At 35.7% G+C, this 27,418-nt stretch overlaps 2 protein-coding genes across 2 annotated transcripts; both read right to left on the bottom strand.

The window, feature by feature from the left end:
* Nucleotides 1-1,411: 1,411 nt before the first annotated feature.
* LOC111811934 (F-box protein At1g10780-like) lies at nt 1,412-4,527 on the bottom strand. Its single transcript, XM_023699007.1, has 4 exons — nt 4,394-4,527; nt 2,817-3,559; nt 1,956-2,236; nt 1,412-1,872 (listed from the first exon to the last, which is right to left on the bottom strand). Exons 2-4 carry the CDS (start codon nt 3,556-3,558, stop codon nt 1,636-1,638), a joined length of 1,260 nt encoding a protein of 419 aa, XP_023554775.1. The 5' UTR covers nt 3,559; nt 4,394-4,527; the 3' UTR covers nt 1,412-1,635.
* Nucleotides 4,528-14,262: 9,735 nt separating this feature from the next.
* On the bottom strand, nt 14,263-26,996 carry LOC111776517 (RHOMBOID-like protein 10, chloroplastic). The gene is made up of 9 exons (XM_023655983.1): nt 26,766-26,996; nt 22,345-22,604; nt 22,157-22,211; nt 21,982-22,062; nt 21,795-21,891; nt 21,650-21,717; nt 20,463-20,561; nt 20,127-20,168; nt 14,263-14,711 (listed from the first exon to the last, which is right to left on the bottom strand). The coding sequence occupies exons 1-9, from the start codon at nt 26,934-26,936 to the stop codon at nt 14,568-14,570; spliced, it is 1,017 nt and encodes a 338-aa protein (XP_023511751.1). The 5' UTR covers nt 26,937-26,996; the 3' UTR covers nt 14,263-14,567.
* Between the last annotated feature and the right edge of the window lie 422 nt (nt 26,997-27,418).

The raw sequence follows: 27,418 nt of genomic DNA, 5'->3' as shown, positions 1-27,418 counted from the left end.
AACCTCCCTCGATTTTTCATTTAATTGAATTCCTTCTAGATCAATTCTCATAAAATTCTCAATGGTTCTAGAAACTAGGCACTCCAAGAAGTCAACCAAATAAAAATTGGAGTACTTCGAGTGCCGAAAACTCAAAAATTGAGGACCCAAACATCAACCAAGAGGTTAGTAGCCAATTCGGTCTTTTCTTAAGAAATACTAGTGGAATTTTTTTGGAATTTAAAATAAACATTAAATGATTTAAGTAGGAACTAATGGAATATGGAAGAAACAAACAAAGAACCATGAGTTAAGGAACTAAATCGAGTATTTTGCTCAAAAATTAAGTAACAATAAAATAACCCACCAAATGGATTCGACTGCTGATGAAGTTTTAATTTCAACAATATTATGGCACATTAAGGTCATACATTAAGTTTAGGTGGTCAGTGGACAAGGTTAACTATCTAGAGTAATTAGAGGTGTAAAATGACCGTAATGCCCCTAATGTAATCTACCTACAATTCACGACCCTAATGACCTCCAAATTATATGAAACTTTATACACGACTCCAAATTATGACTTAAAAAGGATTAGTAAATTTTCATGGCCATCGTACCATGGTTGGAGCATCGTACCATGTTTGGGGCTCCAACCATGATTTATGTGGAAACTTGCCATATATGGCCTGTTAATTAAGACTAAGGATTTTCAAGAATTTAAGTTCTCCATTTGGTCATGTCATCCCTAAGATTTCTTGAGTACTTATGACACGAGTATATCCATGAGAATGCTTGAGTTTACTTTAGGCCATACATGTACCATGAATAGGGTTTGCTATAAGAATCAAGTATACCTAGAGCTTTTTACGTACCATGCCCCAAGAACTAACATACCTTAGGACCCTACACACTCCATACCCTAAAGTCATGATACTTAAGTCTACTTGGTGCCATGCTACTATACTTTAAGTGACTACGACCTCCCACCATGCACTGCGTTACGATGCCATGTTCCTCTTCTAGGTGCGTTACGATGAGCTATGCACCTAGAAGAGGATATTACTCAGAGGATATTACAACGACCTCCCACCACACAATGCATTACGATGCCATGTTCCTCTTATAGATGCGTTACGATGACTTATGCACCGAGAAGAGGATATTACACCTTATGAAAGGACTTTGCCAGTTTTAATAAAAATATCAAATACAATAAACTCAAAATTCAAAAAATCTAATACAATTTTACCTAAATACTTCTAAAGTTGCATTTATCTAATAAAAAATTTGTTGTTCAATAAAAATGAAAAAAAAAAAAAGAAATTATATTTCTTTCCCTACCAATATAAGTTTATTTTTACTTTTGAATATTACAAATCAAGCAAATATGAGTTTGAACTTACCACCTAAAACTAGTTGACCAATTAAATTATGCTCAAGCTAACAACATCCATAACAACATCAACTGAACATCTTTAATTGATGGTTCCATCGAAGAACTCTGGAACTGACATTTAGTAATGATTTCATTCTTAGAGAATGATCAAGTCAAGTTAAACATTTCAGCAGGTCAACCTGTGTAATCAGAGAATAAAAATGGTAAATGATCAATTAAAATTAGAAAACGAGAGAAAAAGTGCCTCACTTATGCTTTTATTCAATACGAACGATCTTGCGATTCCAATATCTAAACTTGCAAATCTCATCAAAGAAATCATCTGCACTGCTATGGCTACTCTTCATTCGAAGAATTTTTATTACCATAGTCTTCAAATTCTTGCCATACTTAATCAACGATTCAAGAGTATTCATCTTCTGTTCGGCATTCAACGGCGATCTAACCGAAACCGATACTTCCTCCAAACACGAGATTACAAAATCTGGATCCACCTGAGTCCCAAAACAACATTATTTATAAGCCAAGAAATCCATCTCAAGAACAAGTTGCCTTAAATGGCAGTGATTCTACTTACATTTTTAAGGCTGTTCTTCTGGCAAAGTGCAGCAAACATGGCTCCATGAATGTCAAACTTTTGCAACTTTGGATGGTTATTGAAAAACTCAACAAAATCAATCTCTGGGAAAGGTTCAAGTGCATCAAAGTCTCCAGTGAACTCAACTTTCATGTAAAGATGCTTCACCTCACTCCCTAATTCAAGCATTTTGCTTATTGCATCCCAACACCATTGAACTCCTCTTATGGACAATGACTCCAATGAAACCAGCTGATCAAAATCCACCATGTAAACTCTTCCTGAATCAAAGGTTTCCATACAAAATAAAAAACTAAGTTATCATGATTAAGAGTGTAACTATCATGATTAAAGGTGTAACTATCATGATTAAGGTGTAACAACCCAGACCCTCCGCTAGTAGATAATTGTCCTATTTGGACTTTTCCTTTCGGACTTCCCCTCAAGGTTTTTAAAATGCATCTGCTAGGGAGAAATTTCGACACCCTTATAAAGAATGTTTTTTTCCCCTCTCCAACCGATAGGATCGCACAACAACGCACACACTCGATCTAGATGAATACAAAGAATAGAAGAGAGAAGATGCAAGAAAGAATATTGGCTAAAGGTTTATATTGATGACTTCAGGTATGTACAACAAGAGAGAAAATAAGAGAGCAAGTAAGGAATACATTTCCATTGGCATGAGGCATTTTGGGGAAACCAAAAGCAAAGCAATGAGAGCTTATGCTCAAAGTGGACAATATCATACCATTGTAGAGATTCGTGATTCCTAACTGTGGGATCTCACAAAGGGCTTCTATTATCGAGTGTTATGAGCATAATTCGTGTACTTAGAAGATTTGTAGTTATGATGATTACCTGCATTGTTGGATATTGACAGACTTCTCAAGGAACTTGTCCCACAGGCTCTAATCCAGCTACAGCCTTGAACTTCAAGGAGTTGAATGTTAGGAGAATTGATCATAAGTGAGCAGTTTCCCAAGCCATAGAAATCCAGCTTACACTGCTCCAAATGCTTCAGTTCAATTGAAACTGAAGTAAGGCCTTCACAGCCAAGGAGCAATAAGTTGGATAGATTAGGACATGCACGAAGAGCCGTGTTCAAAGCAGGATCATCTAACTTAGCACCAACAATCTCAAGGTTTCTTAGCTTTTGAAACACATCCCACCTTGGTGAATGTGTCATTAAGACACCCCATAATTTAAGTGACTCCAAATTTGCTGCAGATTTAAGGCATTCTAACTTGGAATGGCTATCTTGACAAGCCTGAAGATCAACCAGATTGTCCATTCTTAGCTCGAGACGTCGAAGCGAAGGGCCGACACTAGACAGCCATGAAGCAAGACCAGCACCAGAAAATGGGCTATAAACAACAAGCTCCTCTAAGTGAACAATGGATGATATTATTCTCCAAATGATGATGTCGGGACTCAACCCACCTGAATGGTTGTCGAAGGAATTGCGAGGAAAATAGAGACTTCTAATGTATGGTGTTGAGTATTTCCATCGCTTAGATACACAGTTGCAGACTGCCACATCCCGAGCATTGCTCATATGTGACAAAATGTACTGAAAAATAGCATCCGGGAGTGAATCCATTCTGTGCGAACAAATATCAAACAGATTGTTATGAGAAGAAGAACCATACGGAGCATCGATCACTCAAACTGACTGATTCAACAAAAGTTCATATCATTATCATTCTGTGAGAACAAATATCTGAAAGATTGTTATGAGAAGAAGAACCATACGGAGAATCGATCATTCAAACTGACTGACTCAACAAAAGTTCATATAATTCTGTGAGAACAAATATAAGACAGATTGTTATGAGAAGAAGAACCATACGGAGAATCGATCATTCAAACCGACTGACTCAACAAAAGTTCCTATAATTCTGTGAGAACAAATATAAGACAGATTGTTATGAGAATAAGAACCATACGGAGCATAGATCATTCGGACTGACTGATTCAACAAAAGTAAATGTAGTTCAGCAAATTGTATGACCTATACTCAACAACTACAAAAAAAATGCATCCATGTTTTGTTTCAAATTCCTCCAAAAGTTGTTAGAACTGTAATCCGACAGAGAACACATTCCCCTGATAAATCAGAATCTAGCAGATCTTGTGATGAAACGAACAATGTTATTATTGCAGATTGTTGACTAATAAAAAATTGGCGAGGAGATTAGTAGAAATCGCACAGTTCTTCAGCTGAAGGAATCAAAAGGGAAAACAAAATCGAAATTCAAAACGAGATCCATGCAAGAACATCTTGAAAAGAGTTGAAAGGAAAACAAATGGCGCAGAGTTAGAAAAAAAAAAAAAAAAAAAAACAGGAATGGAAGCAAAATGCATGAAATGAAAGAAGTAAAGAAGAAGGAATCCGGCATTAAGTTGCAGAGATTGAAGAAGGAGAAGGAGCTTACAATTATGGAGATGAAATTAGAGGGGAAAAAACAGGAAGAAGAGTGAAAATGGAGACGGATCTGAGGGACGGTGTTGGGAGCGCGCTTATAGAGAGACGTTTTGGGAGAGGAAAAAAAGAGGGAGAGAGGGAGGGAGAGAGGGAGAGAGGGAGAGAGGGAGGTTTGGATTTTTCAAAATTTGAAAGCTTGGGACTTGGGAGGGACGATTACCTCTCTCTCTTCTTTTGGATTTCCCCTCTTTCTTTTTCCTTTTTTCTTTTTTTTTTTTTTAATATTAATTAATTAATTAATAATATATATATATATATATATTTTTTTTTTAATGTTTTTATTGTATTCAAATTTTAAATTTTAAATTTTAAATTTCTAACCAAGAATTAGGCTTTAAAAAAAAAAAAAATTCATTTAATTTTTTATTATTAACTCTTACATAAATTATAACATTTTGAAAAAATAATAATATAAAAATATACTATCTTTTTTTGGTTATATAAATGAAATTGGGGATAGAGAATATAATCTTTTTCCCGCTACATTTAATATAAATATATTTTTAACATATTAATATATATATATATATAAGTTTTTTTGGTCGTATTTAAAAATAAATTAGTTAATTTTAAAATATTAGTGGTAATATTTAAATTAAAAAATTATTGGTAAGGATATGTTAGTAAAATATTTATTTATTTATTTATAATTTTGAAATATATTGATTTATTTATAATTTTAAATAATATGGTTAAATGTGAACTTAAAGGTTCATAAATTCATTTTATAATGGCGTTATAAAATTATTATAGCTGAAAATGGGAAAACAACATTTCTTATCAAAGTTTAGAAATAAATTTTGTTGTCCTATTCTAGCATCGAGACTACAACATAAATGTCGAAATATAACTGATGTGACTTGATTCCATTGCCTTCTTAGTTGATGTCATCATCCGTAATTGAGAGCTTTGAGTTTACTTGGGAAACATGGTTATTGGTGGGAACTAGGGGTGTACACCCAACCCGGAAATCCGAGAACCCAACCCGACCCAACCCGAAATATAAGGGTTGGGTTGGGGTGTGTTGGATTCCGGGTTTGGGTTGGGTTCATGTTTTTTTAACCCGATCTAATTTGGGTTGGGTTCGGGTACCAAAAGAAAATGATTGGGTCAACCCGGTCCAATCCGAAAATATAAAAAAAAAAAAAAAAAAGAAATTAAAGCCCAAAGGCCCAAAGTCAAAACCCAATCTAAAATTTGTCTAGCCTCCGACCAAAGTCCAAGCCCAAACCTGACATTTCACAACCCAATCTAAAATACTTAGTCTCCACAAGGAATTTGATCTCAATAGTATTCTCTCGCGTTCTTTGTCTTGTTTCTTTCTCGCGCGCCGTCTTTCTTTCTTTAGTCTCCTAGAACGCTATAACGGGTAAGCTTTTTCTCTTTTTGTTATATCCCCTTGCAAAAACTGATTGTATATTTTAACCTTGATGCATTCTATGATAATCGTTGGTATTGAGTTAAATGTTTGAATCATAATAGTTCTATTTTACTTTTTATAGATGGAAAACAATAGTGCAACATGATGTGCAAGTAGCTCTAGTAATTATAATGCATCGAAACCACCATTGGCTACCCAATCTGAATTTAAGAAGAAGAAACCCAGTAAATCAACCGTGTGCGATCACTTTACAAGATTAGAGAACAATAATAAGAGGTGCAAGTGCAACTATTGTTCTAAGAAGTATGCTTGTGATACTAATTCTTGTGGAACTAGCACGTTATGGAAGCACTTAATAAATCAGTGTATGAAGTACACATATAAGGTGGAGGACAAACGACAAACCACTCTAAGTTTTCAACGTTCAATAGATGGAAAGGGTGGTAGTAATATTGTTACTTCATTATTTAGTCAAACAAGATGTAGAGCAGCATGTGCCAAAATGATAATTATGGATGAATTATCATTTAAGTGTGTAGAGAAAGAGGGTTTCAAATTGTTTTGTAGTATTGCATGTCGTAAGTTTGACCCTCCGTCAAGAGTAACCATTGCTAAAGATATATTTTAGCTCTATCTAGAAGAAAAAAAGAACTTGAAAGATTTTTTAGTTCGTCATTCCCAGAGGGTTTGTCTTACCACTGACACATGGACTTCATTGCAAAACATTAATTACATGGTAATCACCGCACATTTTATTGATTCAGAATGGAATTTGCATAAAAGAATTCTCAACTTTTGTCAAGTTGCTAACCACAAGGGAGAGACTATTGGCAAGATTATTGAGAGTTGTTTATTAGAATGGAGAATCGATAAGGTTTTCTCTATCACAGTTGATAATGCAAGTTCCAATGATATAGCTATTTCATATATTATGAGAAGGCTTAGAAGTTGGAATTCACTTGTCTTAGATGGAGAAATATTACACATGAGGTGTTATGCTCACATAATTAATTTGATTGTGAACGAAGGGCTTAAAGAAATTCATGACTCCATTTCTAGTGTTCGCAATGCCGTGAGGTATGTTAGATCATCTCCCAAGAGATTGACAAAATTTAAAGATCGTGTTGAACAAGAAAAAATTACACTTGTTTGTTTGGATGTGGCGACTCGATGGAATTCCACTCATTTGATGCATGATCATGCCTTGAAATTTGAAAAAGCTTTCAAAGTATTAGAGGAAGAAGAATTAGATTATATTATTGNTCGTGTTGAACAAGAAAAAATTAAATGTAAAGCACTTGTTTGTTTGGATGTGGCGACTCGATGGAATTCCACTTATTTGATGCTTGATCATGCCTTGAAATTTGAAAAAGCTTTCAAAGTATTAGAGGAGGAAGAATTAGATTATGTTGATTATTTCAAAGAGAGAGATCATGGGATGATTGGAAAAATGTTGCAGTATTTGTAAAGTTTTTGAAGGTTTTCTATGATGTCACTGCGAAGATAAGTGGTTCTTTATATGTGACTTCTAATTCTTATTTTCATGAACTTTGGGGTATTCGAGAACTTTTAATTCAGTGGAGTACGAATGTGAACTCTGTTTTAAGTAACATGAGTTCAAATATGAAAGTTAAGTATGATAAATATTGGGGCTGAGTGGAAAGAATTTTGATATTCATAGCACTGGTACTCGATCCTCTTACAAATTGGATTACATATCATTTTGCTTTTCGAATATTGATGAAGATGCTATGGTTAAAGTGATGGTGGATGACATAAAAAATTATTTAATTCGTTTGTATGATTACTACAAGTTTTATGATAATGCTCAAGATCACCATCAATCTGAATCAAGACTCACTTCTAAGTCCATGAATATGGAGATGGACACAATTGATGAAGAAAATTTGAGTGGTTCAATATTAGTATTATCAAGATACAAACAAAGAAGAGAAGAGCAACATTCACTCGAGTTAAAGAATGACGTTGATCAATATTTATCTGACCCTAGTGAAGAACTTGATGATAATTTTGATGTTTTGGCATGGTGGAAAGCAAATGAGTTTAAGTATAGAGTTTTATCGAAAATTTCCGAAGATGTTTTGGCCGTTCCAGTGTCGACTGTATCTTCTGAATCAGCATTTAGTACGGGTGGGAGGATTCTTGATTCTTTTAGGAGTCCTTTGACACCTAAAACAGTGGAAGCTCTCATAAGTACACAAAATTGAATCCGTAGAAAATCAGTATGGTTAGATATTCCTCAACAACTTGAAGATTTGGAGATTTGTTCCAAGATTGAGACAGGTAACTCAATCTCCAAATTTATTTATTGTCTATTTGTTAAGATATATTATGTATTGTTATATCATAATTTATATTTTATTTTTCAGATGATTTAAGACCTTCAAGTTCCACCAACGTCATGCAAGAATAATTATTTTTCAATGTAAGTAAAATATTTGAAGTTACACTATGCTTTATCTAAACAATCTTAAAACGTCTTAAAACGGTACTAACTTTCAAGATGCTATTTTTCTTTTGTAGGAATTAAGAATACAAGAGAAGGTTGGATAATTTAAAATTTTTAAATATTTTGTTGAATGTTGTAACTTTGGAATTAATTGATTGAATATTCTTTACATATTTATGGGTGAACTTTTAGGCATTTTGTTGATTATATATTGTGAATGTAGATAATTTAATTAGATGTGGTAACTATAGAATTGATTTATTGCATATTATTTATATATTTATAGGTGATAATATGGATGCAATAGAGAGTTTGATATTTTTGATCTACAACTTCGAGTAGTAATTGTTTTATCATTTTAGGTCATACAAATTAATTTTTTTAAAANTAGTTATATGCAGTAAGCCGTTGTTGTTGCCTTTTGCTTACATACNTATTATTTATATATTTATAGGTGATAATATGGATGCAATAGAGAGTTTGATATTTTTGATCTACAACTTCGAGTAGTAATTGTTTTATCATTTTAGGTCATACAAATTAATTTTTTTAAAATTTTTTTGGACCAACCCGAACCCAACTCGAAAATAGAGGGTTGGGTTGGAAATTTTCTTGGGTTGGGTTGGGTTACTAATCCAACCAACCCGAACTTTTGGGTTGGGTAAAAAAAATCCTCCAACCCAATCCAACCCAATCCAACCCGAACCATGTACACCCCTAGTGGGAACTACTTTTCGTGACTATTTCTTGGATTCTACTTTCTTTTTCGAGTAGCGCTGAATGCATAGTACTTCTTTATACACAGTTCACGCACACACACATGAACCCATTAGGCGGCCTCATGTATGCATGCACATGCTCACGCTGCTAGAAACCAATAGAAATAAAGGAGCGCGTATGAACATGGTCACCTGAATTTTCACTTAGGCCCGGTTGAGAATGTTTGAGTTGGCCTGAGGTTGTGATTAAGAAAAATCGTGTACAAATCAAAGTGAATGACCTTAGGGCCGTTAAAGAGACCAAGGATGGTTTTCTCTCCATGTTTTTGAATTGAAGTGAGACCTCTTAAAACTCAAGAACGAATCCACGACAATTTAGGTTTTAACCTCGTGTTTGGACAAATTTACGCATTTAGAGGTAGATTACCTATATTTTTGTAGGGGTCGAAGGCGAAAAATTTTCAGAACATATTCGCCCACTTCAGTTCATAATTATGAGTTACGGGTAAAAATTAAAAGATTCAATTCAAGTTATAGTGTGAAATTTGTCTACTATGATCATGTCCTTTGTGTTTCTTGGAACTTAAGGAGCAAATTTGAAGAAGGGCATGAAGGTTAATAAGCTCGGGTTAAGGAGAATTCTGAATTCAAACTATCGAGTAAGTTTTTTTTTTTTTTTTTTACTGTTTTTTAGAAAATTCCTAAATTCACCATCGATACTCAATCTTATCGAGTAAGACCAAATGCTTTAGCGTCATTGTGACTAATAGAGAAATTTTGATGAAGGAAGTTCGTCCCATAAGGTGTATGCCATTAGATTCGGTGGAAAGAAAGGAAATTTTTTTCGAAAAGCTCGAGGCTTTGTAGTCTTTAAAATACGAATGGTGTGTAACTCGTCTTCTCCAATCCGTCTTCACGTATAATGAATCATTAGAAATTGAATTAATTCCTAGACATTCATGGACGTTAGGACTAGAGATTTTGTGAAGAAACAAACTAATACGAGAGGAGCATTGTAAAGGGCTAGGAAACTCAAGTTTCAGGCGCTAGAGGTAGACCACGCACGTCTCCTTCCTGTCTAGAGGAAGAAAATAATGACCTGAGTGGTTCAATTGAACTAACCACGCCTTGATTTTTTTGAACCCTTCTTGGTTTCTAGTCAAATGAACTCTCTTAGAATACGCACGTCTCCTTTTTATCTAGAGGAAGAAAATGATGATGTGGGTGGTTCAATTGAACCGACCACACCTTGATTCTTCTGAACCCTTCATTGTTTTTAGTCAAATTAACTCTCTTAATAATAAGATCTCACGAAAATTTCAATGGTTTTTAAAAGCTAACACAAAATGAGACCTAGTTAAGAAAATTTGAAGGATTTGAGTTTGGGAAGAACTTGAACCGAGCCCTGAACGCGATAGAATCAGTAAGTAGCCATTTTAAACTTCTCTTAAGAATTACGGTAGAAATCATTTGGAAATGTCTTAGAAAGTTATGTTTACTCAATATTAAGAGGATATAGTAAGATTATGACCAGAACCACATGTTAAGAACTTAATTAGACGTTTTATAGTTGTCAACTTCTCCCTTCCCGATAGTTATATGCAGTAAGCCGTTGTTGTTGCCTTTTGCTTACATACCCATATAACACAAATTTCAATTTCTCAAATCTTGCTTTCAAAACTCTCTTTCGAAATCTCTCTACCCCCGTTTTCTAAAACTTTATTCTTGAACCGGGGCCAGAGGCTCGAGCACACGTCGCTTGGCCGTAGGCAACGCAAGAACGAATAGACTTAATTCATTTGTTGCTGGAAAATGAGTGCCACACAATCGCACGTCCACTACCATCCAAGTGCAATTCGGACAAGTAGTTACCTATTAAGGTCTAAAACTACGTAAATTATAAAATTGATCCAATGAACTTTGCAGCACATGAAATTGTAAAATATGATCTTATACTATGAATTCATGATGGGTGCTTAATTTGAAGGTTATAGGAGCATGTTTAGGGTATAAATCAACGATAAGGTTAAAAATGACGAAAATGCCCATATTATACCTTCTATGATATTTTATGGTCTTAATAAACTCCGAATATTGTAAATGATTTAGGCATGGTTTTAAGAAGGTTAAGCATGAGAATAACATGAATGTTTTGGAATAGATCCTCTGTAAACTATATAAAATGTTGTATGTTTAAAATGTGTTCATAACTTTCTACGATGGACTCGTTGGAGCCAAAATTATGAATCGATGACTTTTGCCTTAGCTCTATGAGTAGACCAACCAAGTAAGTTAAGGCCCAAAAAAATGCATAATCATGACACTAAGCCTAATACGACGCCTAGATAGCTAGGTACCATTCTAGGTAAGAGATTCAAATTTGGTTTGTGTCATAAGTCACCCAAGGCCTCCTACCTATGGAGTACACTATTATCACATGTTTTTCTAACCTCAGTTTGTGGGATGTCTCGCTCAGTTTTGTAGGATGTCAAACTCAAACTGTATTATAATGGATGGGAAATGTTAGGATTGTTATGAGTCGAATCCAAACATAGGTTTTTTTTAGGTTCATGATGTTTACCGACCATGTGATCTAGTAACCTCAAGATCAAGACTAGTGCTACATAATGTGCGTGGAAAATGAAGTAGACAACCTTAAACCTATCCTAGGGCGAGGGACTACATAAGCACATAAGCTTGGGCTCAGGCAGGCTATTGATCAAAGCCTCAAAATCTAGGGCCCAGACAAAACCAGCATATTTATGTCTTACGATTAGGATTAGAATGTTGTACCTTAGCTTCGGCCATGTACATGATCAAAAGCCTACAAACAGGCTACTTACTGAGTATTTTATACTCATCCTAGTTCTTTACAGTTTTTCAAGTAATGACTAGACGCTGGTTAAGGAAGGGAGCGGTCTGAAGAAGACGACCATGACATCGTACATTTAGGAGTCTCCTTCAACTTCATGTCTTTTGTCTTGGTCCCGTATTTTGTAAATTGTTTCCCTTTTTGAATTTTGAACTTAAACTTATATTTTGTAAAGTAAATATATATAAGTATAAACTTTATGTATGTTTTATGCTTTATTTTTATTTTGACTTTCATTATTTTTAAAAGCGATTTTTTTTTTATTTTTTTTATATTTTTATCCCTTTCGGTGTCGGTCTATGTCATGATTCGTGCTTCGAGTAGCTCAAATCAGTACATAAATGCATCCATGTATGAGGTCCCCATTTTTTCATTCATAGCATAACGTTGACATCATTCCATTTTTCCTTTCATCCATGACATCGTACATATATGCATCATGTTTACATGGCAGTCATCATATGATCCATCACATAACTTTACATTAATTCATTTCATTTACTACCTGGCGTAATGAATATCACATGCATACATATGATAGCATCATATGCCATTACATAAACATATACACATAGCACAAACAATATGGTGCATGTAGGGACCATAGACATGAATCATCATCATACATTATTCAACTACCTAACTCGAACAGTAAGGTCATCTACATGATGTCATTTACATGATTAGCTTTTGATTTTTTTATTTTAAATCTAAGTCATGCATTATATTAATTTCAAATTCAAACTTTGGCTAATCTGTTTCTTTAAATTTTACCATGGTTCGATGAAACCTAGACTTAGCTTGTAGTTTCATCCAAACTTTAATATGTCGTTCATCGAGACCACCTTCAAGCATACCTTGATCAGTTCCTTATATTCAATAAATAGTCACATGATTGGATCATATCCTCTTATCAAAGCTAATGCGCTCAATTGAAAATGCTAAGGTACCAATACTAATGCTAAAAAACCTCAAATACTTAATTGAACCTTAATTTTCAACTTTTTCACTTCCCTCAAGGTGACTTGTTTTTTAACATTTTTTTAATGGTATCAAAGTTACACACCGAGCGGTGTGCTAGCGAGGATGCTAGGCCCCGAAGGGGGATGAATTGTGAGATCCCATATCGGTTGGAGAGGGGAACGAGTGCCAGTGAGAATGTTGGGCTCCGAAGGGGATGGATTGTGAGATCTCACATTGGTTGGAGAGGATAATAAAATATACTTTATAAGGGTCTGGAAACCTCTCCCTAGCAGACGCATCTTAAAATCATGAGGCTGACGACGATACGTAGCATGTCAAAACGAACAATATCTACTAGTAATGGGCTTGAGTTGTTATATTAGATCTTCTCTAGAGCTCGTGACTGAGAGAGCACCCCGAGTTATACTAGATAGTGTAATGATTTATATGGACCGAAGAGAATAGAAACCAATGCTTTTAGTGCACCTAAAACCTCGAGTAAACCTTGATGGGTGACTTACACCCCTAGAAGGTGGTTAAATGAACTTATGGTTATGAGAGGCCAAATTTACTCAAGCCATGGAATTGAGTTAACTCTAGAGCCCAAATAGAACGCATAGTCTTAAGAAAACATTGATCAGGAGAAGTCTAATAGCCTACAAGTCATGCAGTTACAAGGAGACCATTAGATGTGATCACGATGTGGATTGACACGAATGAGTTTAGGCAAAACTTGAAATGTTCCCTTTTCTCTTTTCAGTGGGATGAAGAATCTTTGAAAGAATCTCTATTTCGACGAAGAATATCTCTTAATGTGAGGAATGAGGAGGGAACGAACACAAGTTTTTTCATGCCATCACAACCATTATCATGGAGGCAAGAAAAAATTTCTAGTTAGGAAGGGGGAAAAAGGAAGGAAACTCTGGTATTGACATAGAGGCACGACCCCTATCTCCCATTGCTAGAAGCTTTAGCCTCGAGTAATAGAAAAACGTGATATTATTTGTTGGATATGTCATACGATTGAAANAAAAAAAAAAAACTTAAAAGGAGAGAGATTCCTCGATCAAAATTTTTTATTTTTTATTTTTTTTTAATTATTAAAAATATTATACTTATCCCATTACTTTATACTAATAATTAAAATTTCATAAATTTCAATATCAAACATTTACAAGATACAACACATCAGAATGCATCATCACTAAGGTTGAATAATCTTAATTTTTTTAAATAATAAGAAAGTGACCAAGTCAAAAAAATGTCAATGTGCAGACGAACCAAATTTTTAGTTTTTAAAAATTCAACCCAACTCAAATTGAAAAAAAAAAATAATAATAATAATAAATAAATAAATAATCGAACACAGTTCAAACTTAGTTAGGATTTGATAGTCCAAATTAGTCAAGTCATCGGATCATATAAACCCCCTAATATAAACCTGGGCTAATTAATGATCAAATTTGTTCCTACACAACCATTTTTCAAATCAAAATATACACCAACTTCATTTTCTATGGCCTAAAACTATAGAAAAGTAGACCTTGCAAGGCTAATATTAGGAGTACATCTGTACATGCACATTCTTCGCAATTAGTACGTACTTGATGCTTCTACAATTTTTTTCCCCCATTTGTATTGACCAAAAAGCTTACAGAGACTGCAATTTTCCAAGAGATACAAGACATTCAAATGCTGGGAAAATGAAACTTACCTCATCTAGGTTCTTTTTCTCCAATTGATGAGGTAAAAAATTGGAGCCCTGTCTGTAAATGTTCTTCGGCCATTGTTGAAAGAAGGTTCCTGCTTCCAGGCAGGCCCAAGAAGCCACGATGCTGCTACCCCACCTAGAAATCCTCCGAGCTGACATATCAATGGAACAAAATCAGCACCACAACAACATTGCTCATACAACCATCTTTGCAACATTTGACAGTTTAATGCTTGAAATGAAGAAACGTTTGAATCCATAATTCTTCACATTTTACTCGGATCAATTAAATTTAGAAATGTCTGCACATATCACTCCAATACTTAATAAGAGGTTTCATATGGAAATGGTTAGGTTTATTTAAAACAAGAGATTTTATTGGAACATCATTGTAACTATTTTAAAGGTTTCATCTTACCTCTTTAGTGCAAAGTATCATTAACGAAGTTAAAATGGTGACAATTTCATAAGCTTAGGAGGATAAATGCTCAAAATGAAAGAAGATATAATTATAACAAGCTAATAGTACAAAAGTCAATTTTGCATTTACTCCTTCAAGTTTATGCTGCACTATTCATGAAAAAATTCAGATCTTAAGACTTTTAAAGAGGTTGAAAACGGCACATCCAAATATCCTCCCCCTAATTGTGATTTTATTACCACCATTATTGCAACGGCAATAACAGCCCACTGTTCTCGCTAGCGTGGACACCGGGCGGTGTGCCAGCGAGGACGTTGAGCCTCGAAGGAGGGTGGACATGGGCAGGTTTGTCAGCAAGGACGCTGGACCCTAAAAGGGATGGATTGTGAGATCCCACATCGATTGCAGAGAATAACGAATGCCACAAGGACACTGGGCACCGAAGGGAGGTGGATTGTGAGATCCCATATCGATTGGAGAGAAGAACGAATGCCAGCAAGGACGCTGGGACCTGAAGGGGAGTGGATTGTGAGATTCCACATCAATTGGAGATAAGAATAAATGCCAGCGAGGACGCTGGGCACCGAAGAGGGTGGATTGTGAGATCCCACATCGATTGGAGAGTAGAACGAATACTAGCAATGACTCTGGGCCCCGAAGGGGGATGGGTTTTGAGATAACGAGTGCCAGCGAGGATGCTGAGTCTCAAAGAGGGGTGGATTATGAGATCCCACGTCGGTTGGAGAGGAGAACAAAGCATTCTTTATAAGGGTGTGGAAACCTCTCCCTAGTAGATACGTTTTAAGAACCTTGAGGAGAAGCCTGAGAGGGAAAACTAAAAAAAAACAATATCTGCTAGCAGTGAGCTTGGCTATTACAGCTATCTTAAACTAAGATTAAGAAAGAAATTTCCGTCTTGCAATTGGTTGACTTGGAAGTTCCTCAGAAAGTATTCAACCCAAACAAATCAGCAGGTCCAAGTCAATAGGTACCAACGGAAATTGCAGGTATAAATGCAGTTTTTCCTGCATAATTATTCTCCTTTCTAAAGCTGTATTAGGTACCTGAATATAAGAAAACACACTAAAAAATCTTGCAACATCAAAGAAAAGATTACAATAAACAATAGCCTTTGGAGAGGGCTATCTCTCTCCCATAATCCACCCACTTTGGATGGACCACTCAAAATATGATCTCATTTCCTCCACTTAACTGCTTAGCTAATTACCACTATACCCTTGCTCATATCCCAATAATATTAGTAATGTTACCAATATATTCATTTTACCAATATTTCCATCATGTGATTGGTTGACTTGAAAATTTCTCAGAAGAAAATATTCATTCCAAATAAATCACAAGCGGTCAAGTCAACAGATAACAAGGGAAATTGCAGGTACTTCAAACGCAATTTTTCCTGGCATAATTATACTCCATTCTAAGCTATCTTCCACATACACCCATATAAACCCGCCTATTATACTCTTTTCCTCAACTAGAGAGAAAAGTACAAAATAATATGTAAAAATTTACATTGCTTTTGTAGCAGCATATTTTCAATTTTATAAAATAATAAAATAAGAAGTAGCAAGTCATATTAAAAAAAAAAAACTGAATTATTTTGTTAAAGAAAAGAGACCTTGTATATTATCTTATTTTCTCTGTCCAAGGATTAGCTTAAGTTAGCATATCTTGTCTCCACGACCCAACAGGAGTGAGCATGAAGGAGGCAAGCAAAACTCGTGAAAGTGCTCTAAGAGGAGTGAGCACGAAAGAGGAAAGCAAGGCTCGTGGAAGAGGCAAGCAACGTCAGTGAAAGTGTCCCAAGAGGAGTGAGCATGAGAGAGGTGAGCAACGCTTACGAAAGTGCTCCAAGAGGAGTGAGTATGAGAGAGGGGAGCAACACCCCTAGAAGTGTTCTAAGAGGAGTGAGCACGAAAGGCGTAACACCTGTGGAAGTGTTCCAAGAGAAATGAGCACCAAACAGGCGAGAAACGCCCATGCTCTAGGAAAGTGAGAACGAGAGAAACAAACAACGCTTGTGGAAGTGCTTCAAGAGAGTCATGAGATAAGCAAGCAACGCTCGTAGAAGTGCTCCAAGGGGATAGCATGTATGAGTTCTGTGCTCTCACGACTTCAATAGAGACAAATGTTCAAACAAAAAGACTTCATAGCTTACTACTTCATGAGCTAGTATTCAAGATAAGAATGAATGATATCTATTACTCAGTTTGAGGGGGAGTGTCAAACGATGAGAAGTTGGGAGATATTTGTGTAATCTCAAGCAGTTGATCTCCCCAATTTATCTCTATTGTTACCTAATGTTTAGGGATGAAATTATTTAGATTTGTTATTACCTCTTACCTAAATATTAGGGATGAAATTATTTAGATTTGTTATTACCTCGTATCTAGGATTGAGTTAGATTTATTATTACACTAGAGATTGAGTTAGATTTATGGTTACCTAGCATCTAAGAATTGTGTTGTATTATTAAGGTAGCCTTTCTATAGTATAAAAGGCCCAACTCAACAACTAAAATATCACTCGTTCTTTCGAGATTTGAGGTTCAAGTTCTCATCTCCAAATTTGTTGTACTACAAAAACAAAAAACAAAAAAACAAAAATGTGGTTATTTTATTTTTCATTCAGCTAAAAAATATAACTAGATCTTTATATTAAGATAATTCACTGTTCAAGAAGAAGGAATAAAATGTTGATCTTTTTACCATTGAATTCTTCACCCCATCTTCAATCGTTTCAAGACTAAATTTCTCTCAATTACTGTTGATCATTCCTTAACAACCAAACCAACACTTCATAACCTTTTGCTTACGTCATTACAAAGGTGAAATTATCAAACTGGCCGGTTGTATTGCATGCTGAATCTCAGATCTTTCTCTCATTACTCACTTTTTCTTTTTGTATGACTAGACAACTCGAATGAAAAACTAACAACATAGAAGACAAATCATAAACTTGGTCCCATAAAGTTTATGATTTGTGGTAATATCCGGATTGCAAGTTCAGGTTTGTGAAGTATTTGGCCCCATAAAGTTGGTCAAACATGCCGGATATTATTGGCAGGGAATACTTGTTACGTACTATCACCTTGTTTTAAGTTCTATAGTCGATGCACTGACGTAGTGTCCCATTTTTCTCCTTCTAAAATAACAATGGCCCCATATGACACCTTTACGGGGAAACTAAACACTGCAGTCAATAACTTAGTCTAATTGCTTTCTTAGTTTGGCTGTAGCTGGTGAAGCCATCTGATATGCGTTTTTTGCTGGGGGTTTGACCCCTAGTAAGAGCTTAATTTCGTGATCAATGCCACGATGAGAGGGCAACATCTTTGGTAAGCTATCTCGCATTATATCAACATAGTTGTGCAAGACATCTTTGATTTCACTTGGGACAGGTTCTGTATTTGTTACATCTTTTACCATCGATATGGCCATGAATGTGGGCGCTTTTTAGATGAGCCCTTTGTTTTATTGTAATACGAAAATCATTTTTATCTACTCGACTGTTTGATGCTTGCAAAGATCACTGTGGGATTGCAATTGGTAATTACTACGCACTTCGCTAGTGGCATTGGGACGACTTTGTGTTTTAGAAGAAAATTCATGCCAAGTACCACGTCGAAGTCATCCATAAGAACCACAACGAGAACCATCTCTCCTGACCAAGCCCCCAACCTTAAAGAGACTCTCTTGGATACTCATGATGGGTAGGGCCTCTAACGAGATTTCATTTTTCCAGAGTCTCTTTCTATCTTGAGTTCCAATCTACGGGCTTCTTAGTCAGAGATGAAGTTGTGAGTCGCACCTGAGTCCATTAAATTGCTCTTACTAGGCCAAGAATGGATTATTGCATCGAACATCAGTCCCTTCTCGAATACTTCTTGTGGATCAACTTTCTTTAATATGGTTGATAAAAATTTCAACACTCCCATTCTTAAAGAGTGTCGTGGTCCTCTTCCTTTTCTACCACTAGTTTGGCTTTTGGGTCATAACCTCCTTGTACTAAGGCTTGAAGTGCCCTGAGGGCAGCTCAATGACGAAAAGCATAGAGTCTATAGGGTCCCTTACATAGAAGACATTGTAAACTAAGTTATTTGATAGTTCCTTGTTTGTGCTATCATTCCTCTAACCCATAGGTTTGAAAGGTTTATTCTCGATGTTTTGGGATGATGTATGTTTCCTTTGAAAGCCCGCTTCACCAACAAAGTTCAGGAGTCTCTCTACAGCAGCAAATGCAATGGCAAGATCTTGATTATTGTGTTCGTAAATTTTGTTCTTGCCCATGGTTGCATTTCCTCGACAAAGCTGAATACTTTGTCCTTCTCTAACATATCCTTGATATCCAGCATCAAAGCAGAGAATTGCTTGACATAGTCTATTATTACCCGTGTGTTTTAAGTTCTCATAATTTTCGCCTCGCTATAAATTCGACATTTTCAAAGGAGAACTGAGTTCTCACCTCTTTCTTGAGGTTTTCCCATGAACTAATAGTGGTAGATATCGTTGGGACCGATGTTTGACATGCTCAGGTGCGTATTTTAGATGTGGCCAAGAGGGCCACATGGCAAACAATTACCCTTGAAGGACCATGAGGGAGGTGGGAATCAACCCTCAAGTTTGAGTAGTGTCAGGGCTTCTACCCAAACTTGCCAGCAGGGGAGAGCACACAATACCACTAGCCGAGATGCTTAATTTTAACGCAGTGGTGACAAGTACCCTATCAATACTTAGGCACCTTGCCTTGGTACATTTTTAGTTAGGTTCTACTCCCTCTTTTATTTCAGCATCTTTTGGGCTTTGGGTTAGAACTATTGAATGAATGAGGTATGACTGAAGCCAAATGAAGCAATTGAATGAATGAAGTCTAAAGCTTCTCAGCCTCCAATTATTGAACATTTCCAGACTTAGGTTTTGCACGAGATGCTGAGGCAGTTTACTAATGGTTAAACAATATCAAGCAATCTTTATGACAACCAGACATTTTCTAATTCCAGCTAACTAACAAAAAAAAAAAAAAAAAAAAAAAAAAATGTTTTCATTTATTGACAAACAGTAACAGTATAGTAGTCTTCAATGGAGAAATAAATAAATGAATAAATATTGTCTACTCTCAAACTTACATGTCCCCAGTTATCGATGCCTCTAGACATTATCCCAATAGCCTGCAAGCCAAATGATCATGGAAATTATTCTCCTAATAACAGACACAAGAAGTTAAATAGAAACTAACAGATTAACGTTACAGAATAGTAATTATAGATGCAATTCCAGGTTCTCGTAAAGGTTGCCAACCGATCCGCATGGTAGAAGTAAACTTAACAGGTACACTGATCAGTATTCTGAACGACCATGTGATAGTTTATTTTCACTATTCTTACGATAACATGATAATTTGAAAACCATAAAAAAATTAATAATAATAATCTGACAAAAGAAAAGAAAATTGGAAAACACACCATATTTAAGATTATTATATGAGCAATGTGCTGCAGATCTTCGTTGCCTCTACCGACCAGTTTTCTATGTCTCACAACAAATGCAGCAAAGGATCCTACCTGAATCAGAAGTTTAAAAATCAAAATACTTAGGAACAAATAAAGAGCCAACCATTCATCAAAATAACTTAAAGGTAACAAGTATAGCCTTTTTTTCTCCCACGTCAGCAATATGTAGCCGTCTATGACGAGACTTTTTTTTTTTCTTTTTGATGAATAACAAAGCTTTTATAGAGGATGAATGAAAGAGGTACAAGAGTGCACACAAAAGAAGCTCACAAAAATGAAAGGAAACTACAAAAATAGGCTCTAGTCAAGAGATAGACCTAAGGAATGCTAGCAACATGCAGTGTTGCAAGTCTAAATTAGCTTGTTATTTTTCTTATTAATTTCTAGAGAATTGTGTGTCTAAATACCCTAGATACTAGGTAACAGTGTGTCTAAATAAATTCCTAGATACTAGGTAGCTAAATCTAAATATTAATCCCTAGATATTAGGTAAGTAAATCTAAATAAATCCAATAAGACAAATAACGAGGTCAACTGTTTCACTTATTTAATGAGATTACACAAATATCCTTCGACACTCCTACTCAAGCAAAGTAATAGATATCATTTATTCTCAGCTTGGATACTAACTCATAAATTACACAAATATCTTCTAAATTAAGGTTAATCCTTCGATATGTAGTCTCTCATATAAGGCCTTTCTTATGATGGGACTTGTTGCTTGATCAACTAGGCACCTACTATTCTCTGGTAAGTCACCCATTCTTGCCACAGACTTAAAAGTTCTACAGGTAGGGAGCTTCAAGGCCACACCTTAGAGTATGTTCTGGATGTAAAATATGCAAATAATCAAAATTTTCAAAGCAGAAGCTAAGGCTTGCAATTTCTCACGTTCAGATAAACCTTTAGAGAAGCAGCGGGAGTGAACTTTATAGAAGACCGTAAATGAAGAACTCGATTGACAAAAAAATAAAAAAGTAAAAAAGAAAGAAAAAAACCCAACATCCTGATATAAGGAAAAAAATCCATAACTACTNTTTTTTTTTTTTTTTTTTTTTTTTTTTTTTTTTTTTTTTTTTTTTTTTTTTTTTCTGTCATGCTTGTTGGCAAAAGTCAAGTATGCAAATGAAAAGTCATACCAATCCAAAGATTGCTCCTGATGCACCAACCGAGGGTGCCTTGCAGAACCAATAACTCATGGATGAACCTGATTTTCTTGAAATGATCGAGTCAAAAAGGTATTCAATAATATCATGGCTATTTTATTGAGATTACGAGTTGTACTTGCAATTGCCGAGGCAAAGTACACTGCAAGAAATCTCCGAGTGCCAGAGATTTTCTCCACTGCAGGACCAATAGAATTTAAAGAATAACAATTAACCTGCAACAAAAACTTTCAAGTGTTGATTTCCAGTAATTAAAGAAGACAAAAATAATGCAACAGATGCCACAAAATATTAGAACCATATACCATCAAATGCCCAATATTTGCATGCAAAAAAGAAGACGTGACCAACCTCCATAACTGTCCTCGATCTATTAGAGCATTTATCTGCAAATTATAAGTGAATCATGCAGTAAACGTCCGACAAACACAGTCACAAAATTAAATGCCAAACATGATATCTGCAGTAACTGATTATCACCTTAGATCCCCATAGGAGTAACTTTCCTTCTGATGCAACTTGAGCCAGAAAAGCTCTGCAGAAAAAACACACCACATGTTTAACAGATAAGATAAACAGGAATCAGAAGAATAAAAGAAAAGTTATACATCAGAGGACATGATCGTAGGAGCTGTATCAAAAAGAAAATGGCTAACTGTAAAACTCACAAAATATTAACACCAAGAAGAATATTGGTCCATCTTCGATCGTTTTGTGGATTTCTATTTGATGTTTTCCAGTGAGATGTCCCCTCATTTTTTAAGCTACTCCCAGTATCCCCGCCACCAAAGAAATATAAACAAGCAGCATGAGTGGATGATAAGATATCCTTAGATACTTCAAGAAAATTTAATCCTGGAAAATGGAGAGCTCTTGAACACCATGCACTCTTCAATTTAGAAGGGACTTCAATAAGAGGAGCAAGTTTCTGCCGGAAAAGAAATAGAGCATGACAATAAAATATTATTAATCACAAAGTAGTATTATGCTTCAACCAGTATAAAAAATGGAGTTAAGAAGTACAGAACCAAGATTCACCAATTAAAAAATCAAAGAAACTGAAAAAAATGTGTTAAGATCATTACAGAAACTATTTAAAATAGCCAATACACATTGAATAGCTTTGTAGAAACATTTTAATCCAAGTATAATCAAATAAGGCCTTTGTATGCACAAAAATATTTATTTGAAGGAAAGCTATGTTGACCAAAAATTAAGATTACACTGTGTAATACAGAGCAATATAAGAAATTAAAGATATTAAAATGAGATGCTTTTCATAGATATATAAAGAAATTTTAAATGTACGGTTTATTAGGGGTTTACCAGACAAAAGAAAAGCCATTAGAATTAATTACAAAGGAAGAATATGTGAGAGTACTAGTAAGGGATATTGGGAATATTAATAGGATAGTAGTAAGGGCAGGGCATATGGGTAATTAGCTAGTGTTGACTTGGTTATAAATAAGGAGAGTTAGGGACCTTAAAGAGGGGATTTTTTTGGTGCGAGGGTACATTGTGGGATTTGGGAGAGAGATAGACCCCTTGAAAGGTTATTGATATTGTAATTCTTCATGATATTCCAATGTAGTAATCTTCATCGTTTTGTTATATTTTTTGTGCTTGGATACCTATCAAATTGGTATTGGCATTCATCCGGGGGAGATTGGAAAAAAAATGGCTCAAAAAAATTAAAAGAGAGGATGGATGGTATCGGAAGAGACATTGATGAGATCAATGGTATGTTGCATTCCTGAATCTAAGTATCGAGGGATTGACGGCGGGAATTCATGAGAACCGACAATCAGGGGAAGAAAAACAAAAAACCCATGTGGCAACAGTCAAATCCGAAATTTCCAAAGGTAAGTTTGAGATCACATCCTCCTCCGTGAATGGTTCTTCACAAAAATTGAAAGGCAAGGGGGGAGAAGGGGAAGTGAGTGGTCTGTAAAGCTCCAATGAATGCAAGTCTCAATAGAAGAAGGAAGAGACTGAGGGGAAACGTTGAAAAAATGTCAACAGGAATTGATTTGAATCGACGATTAGCAACAACCATGAACCGAAGATTTCAAGCATTTGCAGGCGGGGACGAAAGGTGGTTGGACAGCAGAGAGCATACTAGAGGGCATCAATTGAGTTGCGAGGGAAAACTGATTGTATATGTCTAGAGGTATTTAGGTATAAGGAATTCATTGGCACGCGCAAGAACTATCAACATACCTATTAAACTCCAATCTAGCTGTACATGCCATATTTACTCGTTTGCAGGTCAATCACAACCATCCCAAAGGTAATATAAGCTAACATGCTTCTGTTAGCAGCCATTCATCCCAAGTTCCATTTTTAGACTATAGAAAACCTATGTATTTATCTCACCTTCCTAAGCAGCTTTGAGTATTGAAGTTTTTCTCTCCAAATTGTTTCCTCTTTAAAGATAATGTATTGAAGAAGGCACTTACAGTTGCGAGAATTTTTATGACTCCTCAAATCATTAAGAGAGCAATGTCTTCAAAGTCAGCTAATATCTTCAACTCCACAAGAGTATCCTACTTTTCTTAGAAATAAAAACAAATAAATAAATCAATTACCATGTTTCTGTTCAACTCCTTAAGATAAACTTTCAAGAGCTCTAATTCTGTCATAAAATCATGTCCCGGTTAGCCTTGAAGTTGATGATATCCTGAAAAAGATTCCACATCGGTTGGAGAGGGAAACGAAGCATTCCTTATAAGGGTATAGAAACATCTCCCTACCATATGCATTTTAAAACCTGGAGGGAAAGCCCAAAGAGGACAATATCTACTAGCGGTGGACTTGGGCTGTTATAAATGGTATTAGAGTCAGACATCGTATGTTGTGCCAGCGAAGACGCTGGTTCCCCAAGGGGGTGGATTGTGAGATCCCACATCGGTTGGAGAGGGAAACGAAGCATTCCTTATAAGAGTGTGGAAACCTCTCCCTACCACATGTATTTTAAAACCTTGAGGGGAAGCCCAAAAGGGAAAGTCCAAAGAGGATAATATCTATTAGCGGTGGGCTTGGGTTGTGTCCACTTGTTCTACATAATTTCAAATTTAAATGGTAGAGGCACCCATGTGAAGGACCAATACATAAAATCATAGATCCTCCTAGGGTAAAAAAGCAAAATACGTTTTTCATTTTTTAAATACTAGACTACGGAAAAAGAACTATATAATACTTTACCTACAAGCAAAACCCAAACTGTTCAAAATCAAGAAAAGTAAACATCAATAAAACTGAAGTTATTAAAGCTCGTGGAGATGTATTAAACTATATAAGGCTCACCTCCATAGCATTACTATAACTAATATCTATCTTCAACACTTCTCATGCCGTATTACAACAACAAAACACACAAACTAGTGGCTAGATTGCCAACCTTCCACAAAATTCTGGATTAATAAATAGACATTCCCCAAACATCCTAGTCAACAGTCCTTGCAATCGCACCCAATGTTTTAAAATGCTATTGAGGCTAAGCATTTAAGCACACCTCGAGGCAATACTCAAACTTTTAACCTTGAACCATAAGAGGCTTACGCCTCTATGAAAATCCATTGAGCCTTGAAGTCTTATGACTCGTGCAATGATGAGAAGAATAATATTAATTTACCTCTGTAACAACCCAAGCCTACCACTAGCATATATTGCCCTCCTTTTCGAGCTTCCCCTCAAGGTTTTAAAATGCGTCTACTAGAGAGAGGTTTCCACACCCTTGTAAGGAATTTTTTGTTCCCCTCTCCAACCGATGTGGGATCTCACAATCCACCCCCCTTGGGGACCCAACGTCCTCATTAGCACACACCCGGTGTCTGGCTCTTATACCATTTGTAACCGCCCGAGTCCACCACTAGATATTGTGCTCTTTGGGCTTTCCCTTTCGAGCTTCCCCTCAAGGTTTTAAAACGCATCTACTAGGGAGAGAATTTCACACCCTTGTAATGAATGCTCCATTCTCCTCTCTTTGTTCCCTTCTCCAATTGATGTAGGATCTCACAGCCTCATTCTTCAAAGATATGAAGGTTTGAGCTGTGAGAGTTTGAATTATTACTACTTTTCTATTGTGACGTTAACAGCATTGAAAAAAAAAATTATGGGACAACTTGATCCTATTAATGACAATAGTAGTGATGTTAAAGATGTCATAGATTTTTTTTTAAGTGGCAATTGTCAGGGGTAATTTTTTATACTTCTATTTGACTGTTATGTTTTAAATACTCAGGTCATACCAAGCTAGTATTTGTAAAATATTTTTAATCAAATTCGAGGCTTAAGGTTTACACTGCTTCGAGGCTTATACCTAACTTCTTCAGGAGGAAAAGCCTGAAGGTTGCCTCTAGCCTTTTAAACATTGATTACACCGTAAACTGTAAATAGGTCCTCCAATATCTCTCATCACCCCAACTTTACTATGAAACACGTTGATCACTTGCTTATGCACTCCCCCCCTTTAGCTTACACCAGATGAAATTTTTTGTCCAAGATTCCACCCTTTCTTGGCTTGCCCATGACATTCTTGGTATCTTTCATAAGGTTCTAAGTGTTCTCAAAGGGATGCTAAAACTAAGATCCTTCAGTGGAACGTTTTTAAGGCCCTTAGTTTACTTCGAACCAATATATAGAACAACAATTGAAGGCCTGGAGATGGCTCATAGGGGGTTAAAAGATTACAACTAACACAAACTTTTGTGTTCTATCAAAATAATAATAAGAAGAACAATTGCAGCAAATGATCCTCCTAACTTTTACAGGGCATTAATCCTCCAAACTTTTTATCCACATTCATGTAAACCACTGGCCTATGAAACACAGATAGCCACAAGCAAGGTCAACATATAGAGAGAAACAAAATCCGAGAAATTTGCATCATCCACGAAACAGATGACAGAGTATTCCGATAAGATCGCCTCTCTCAACAGTTAACAGTATAACAGTTCAAACCATACAAAATTCGAATCCCGAAACGATTGCACAAATAAATGGCAGAAGATCAAAATTCGAATCATCACAATTGAGCTATTGGATATAGAAACTGAAAATTGAAAAGTAGAGAGAAAAGAGAGAGAACCTTATCGAACGAATGGAGAGCAAAGGTAAGGCTAATGTGATGAGTAATACGGCGGCGGAGAGAGTGGGTGAGACGGAGAGAAGTGGCAGTCGCGAAGAGATCAAGAGGGCCGGCCGTGGGTTCAAGGAACAAAGGGAAGCCCAACGGTCCGGCACCGGAACTTCCCACCATTCTTCACGGTGCTGCTAACTACTACGTGTCACGTTGTCTGTATCTGTATCAAATTGATATAATGGGAAGAAGTAAACTTGTAATTTAAAGACAATAGGATTCTATATGAACTTATTTTATTTTAAAATTTTTGAATAATTATTATTTTACATTATATTTAAATTTACCCAAAATAAATTGAGTTTACAAGATAAGTTATTATATTATTAACTTTTTTTAATATAATTATGCCATCTTTGAAATTTTAAAATTCAAAATCGAGACCGACTAAAAAAAGTAAAACCGTATTACTAAGGTTTAAACCTGCACGGAAAGAGTTGTTCTAGTAATCGATTCATCCTCTTGGCTAGCAAAGGTATGACACCGTTTGGTAGTAATCATTTGTGTGCATCAAGGTGTTTCCTGGCTCGTTAGTCTTCTCTTCCATGGCGTTATCTACATTGTACAGTGCCATGAGTCTCGTTGGCGTGTTCTTTGTGTAA

This window comes from Cucurbita pepo, chromosome LG15 (assembly GCF_002806865.2).
Source record: "Cucurbita pepo subsp. pepo cultivar mu-cu-16 chromosome LG15, ASM280686v2, whole genome shotgun sequence".
In the NCBI taxonomy this organism is placed as follows: Eukaryota; Viridiplantae; Streptophyta; class Magnoliopsida; order Cucurbitales; family Cucurbitaceae; genus Cucurbita; species Cucurbita pepo.
This window is presented reverse-complemented; position numbering and strand designations above follow the sequence as displayed.

Excerpts from the sequence above, each read along its gene's own strand:
- LOC111776517 (XM_023655983.1), bottom strand. The coding sequence starts at position 26,936 with ATGGTGGGAAGTTCCGGTGCCGGACCGTTGGGCTTCCCTTTGTTCCTT. Across the intron at positions 20,169-20,462 it reads ATATAATAATCTTAAATATG|GCTATTGGGATAATGTCTAG; the intron begins GTGTGTTTTCCA and ends TTTGGCTTGCAG. Across the intron at positions 14,712-20,126 it reads GCATCGATAACTGGGGACAT|CTCGGAGGATTTCTAGGTGG; the intron begins GTAAGTTTGAGA and ends TTGATATGTCAG.
- LOC111811934 (XM_023699007.1), bottom strand. The coding sequence starts at position 3,558 with ATGGATTCACTCCCGGATGCTATTTTTCAGTACATTTTGTCACATATG. Across the intron at positions 2,237-2,816 it reads GTCAATATCCAACAATGCAG|GAAGAGTTTACATGGTGGAT; the intron begins GTAATCATCATA and ends CCTTTGATTCAG. Across the intron at positions 1,873-1,955 it reads AGAAGAACAGCCTTAAAAAT|GTGGATCCAGATTTTGTAAT; the intron begins GTAAGTAGAATC and ends TTTGGGACTCAG.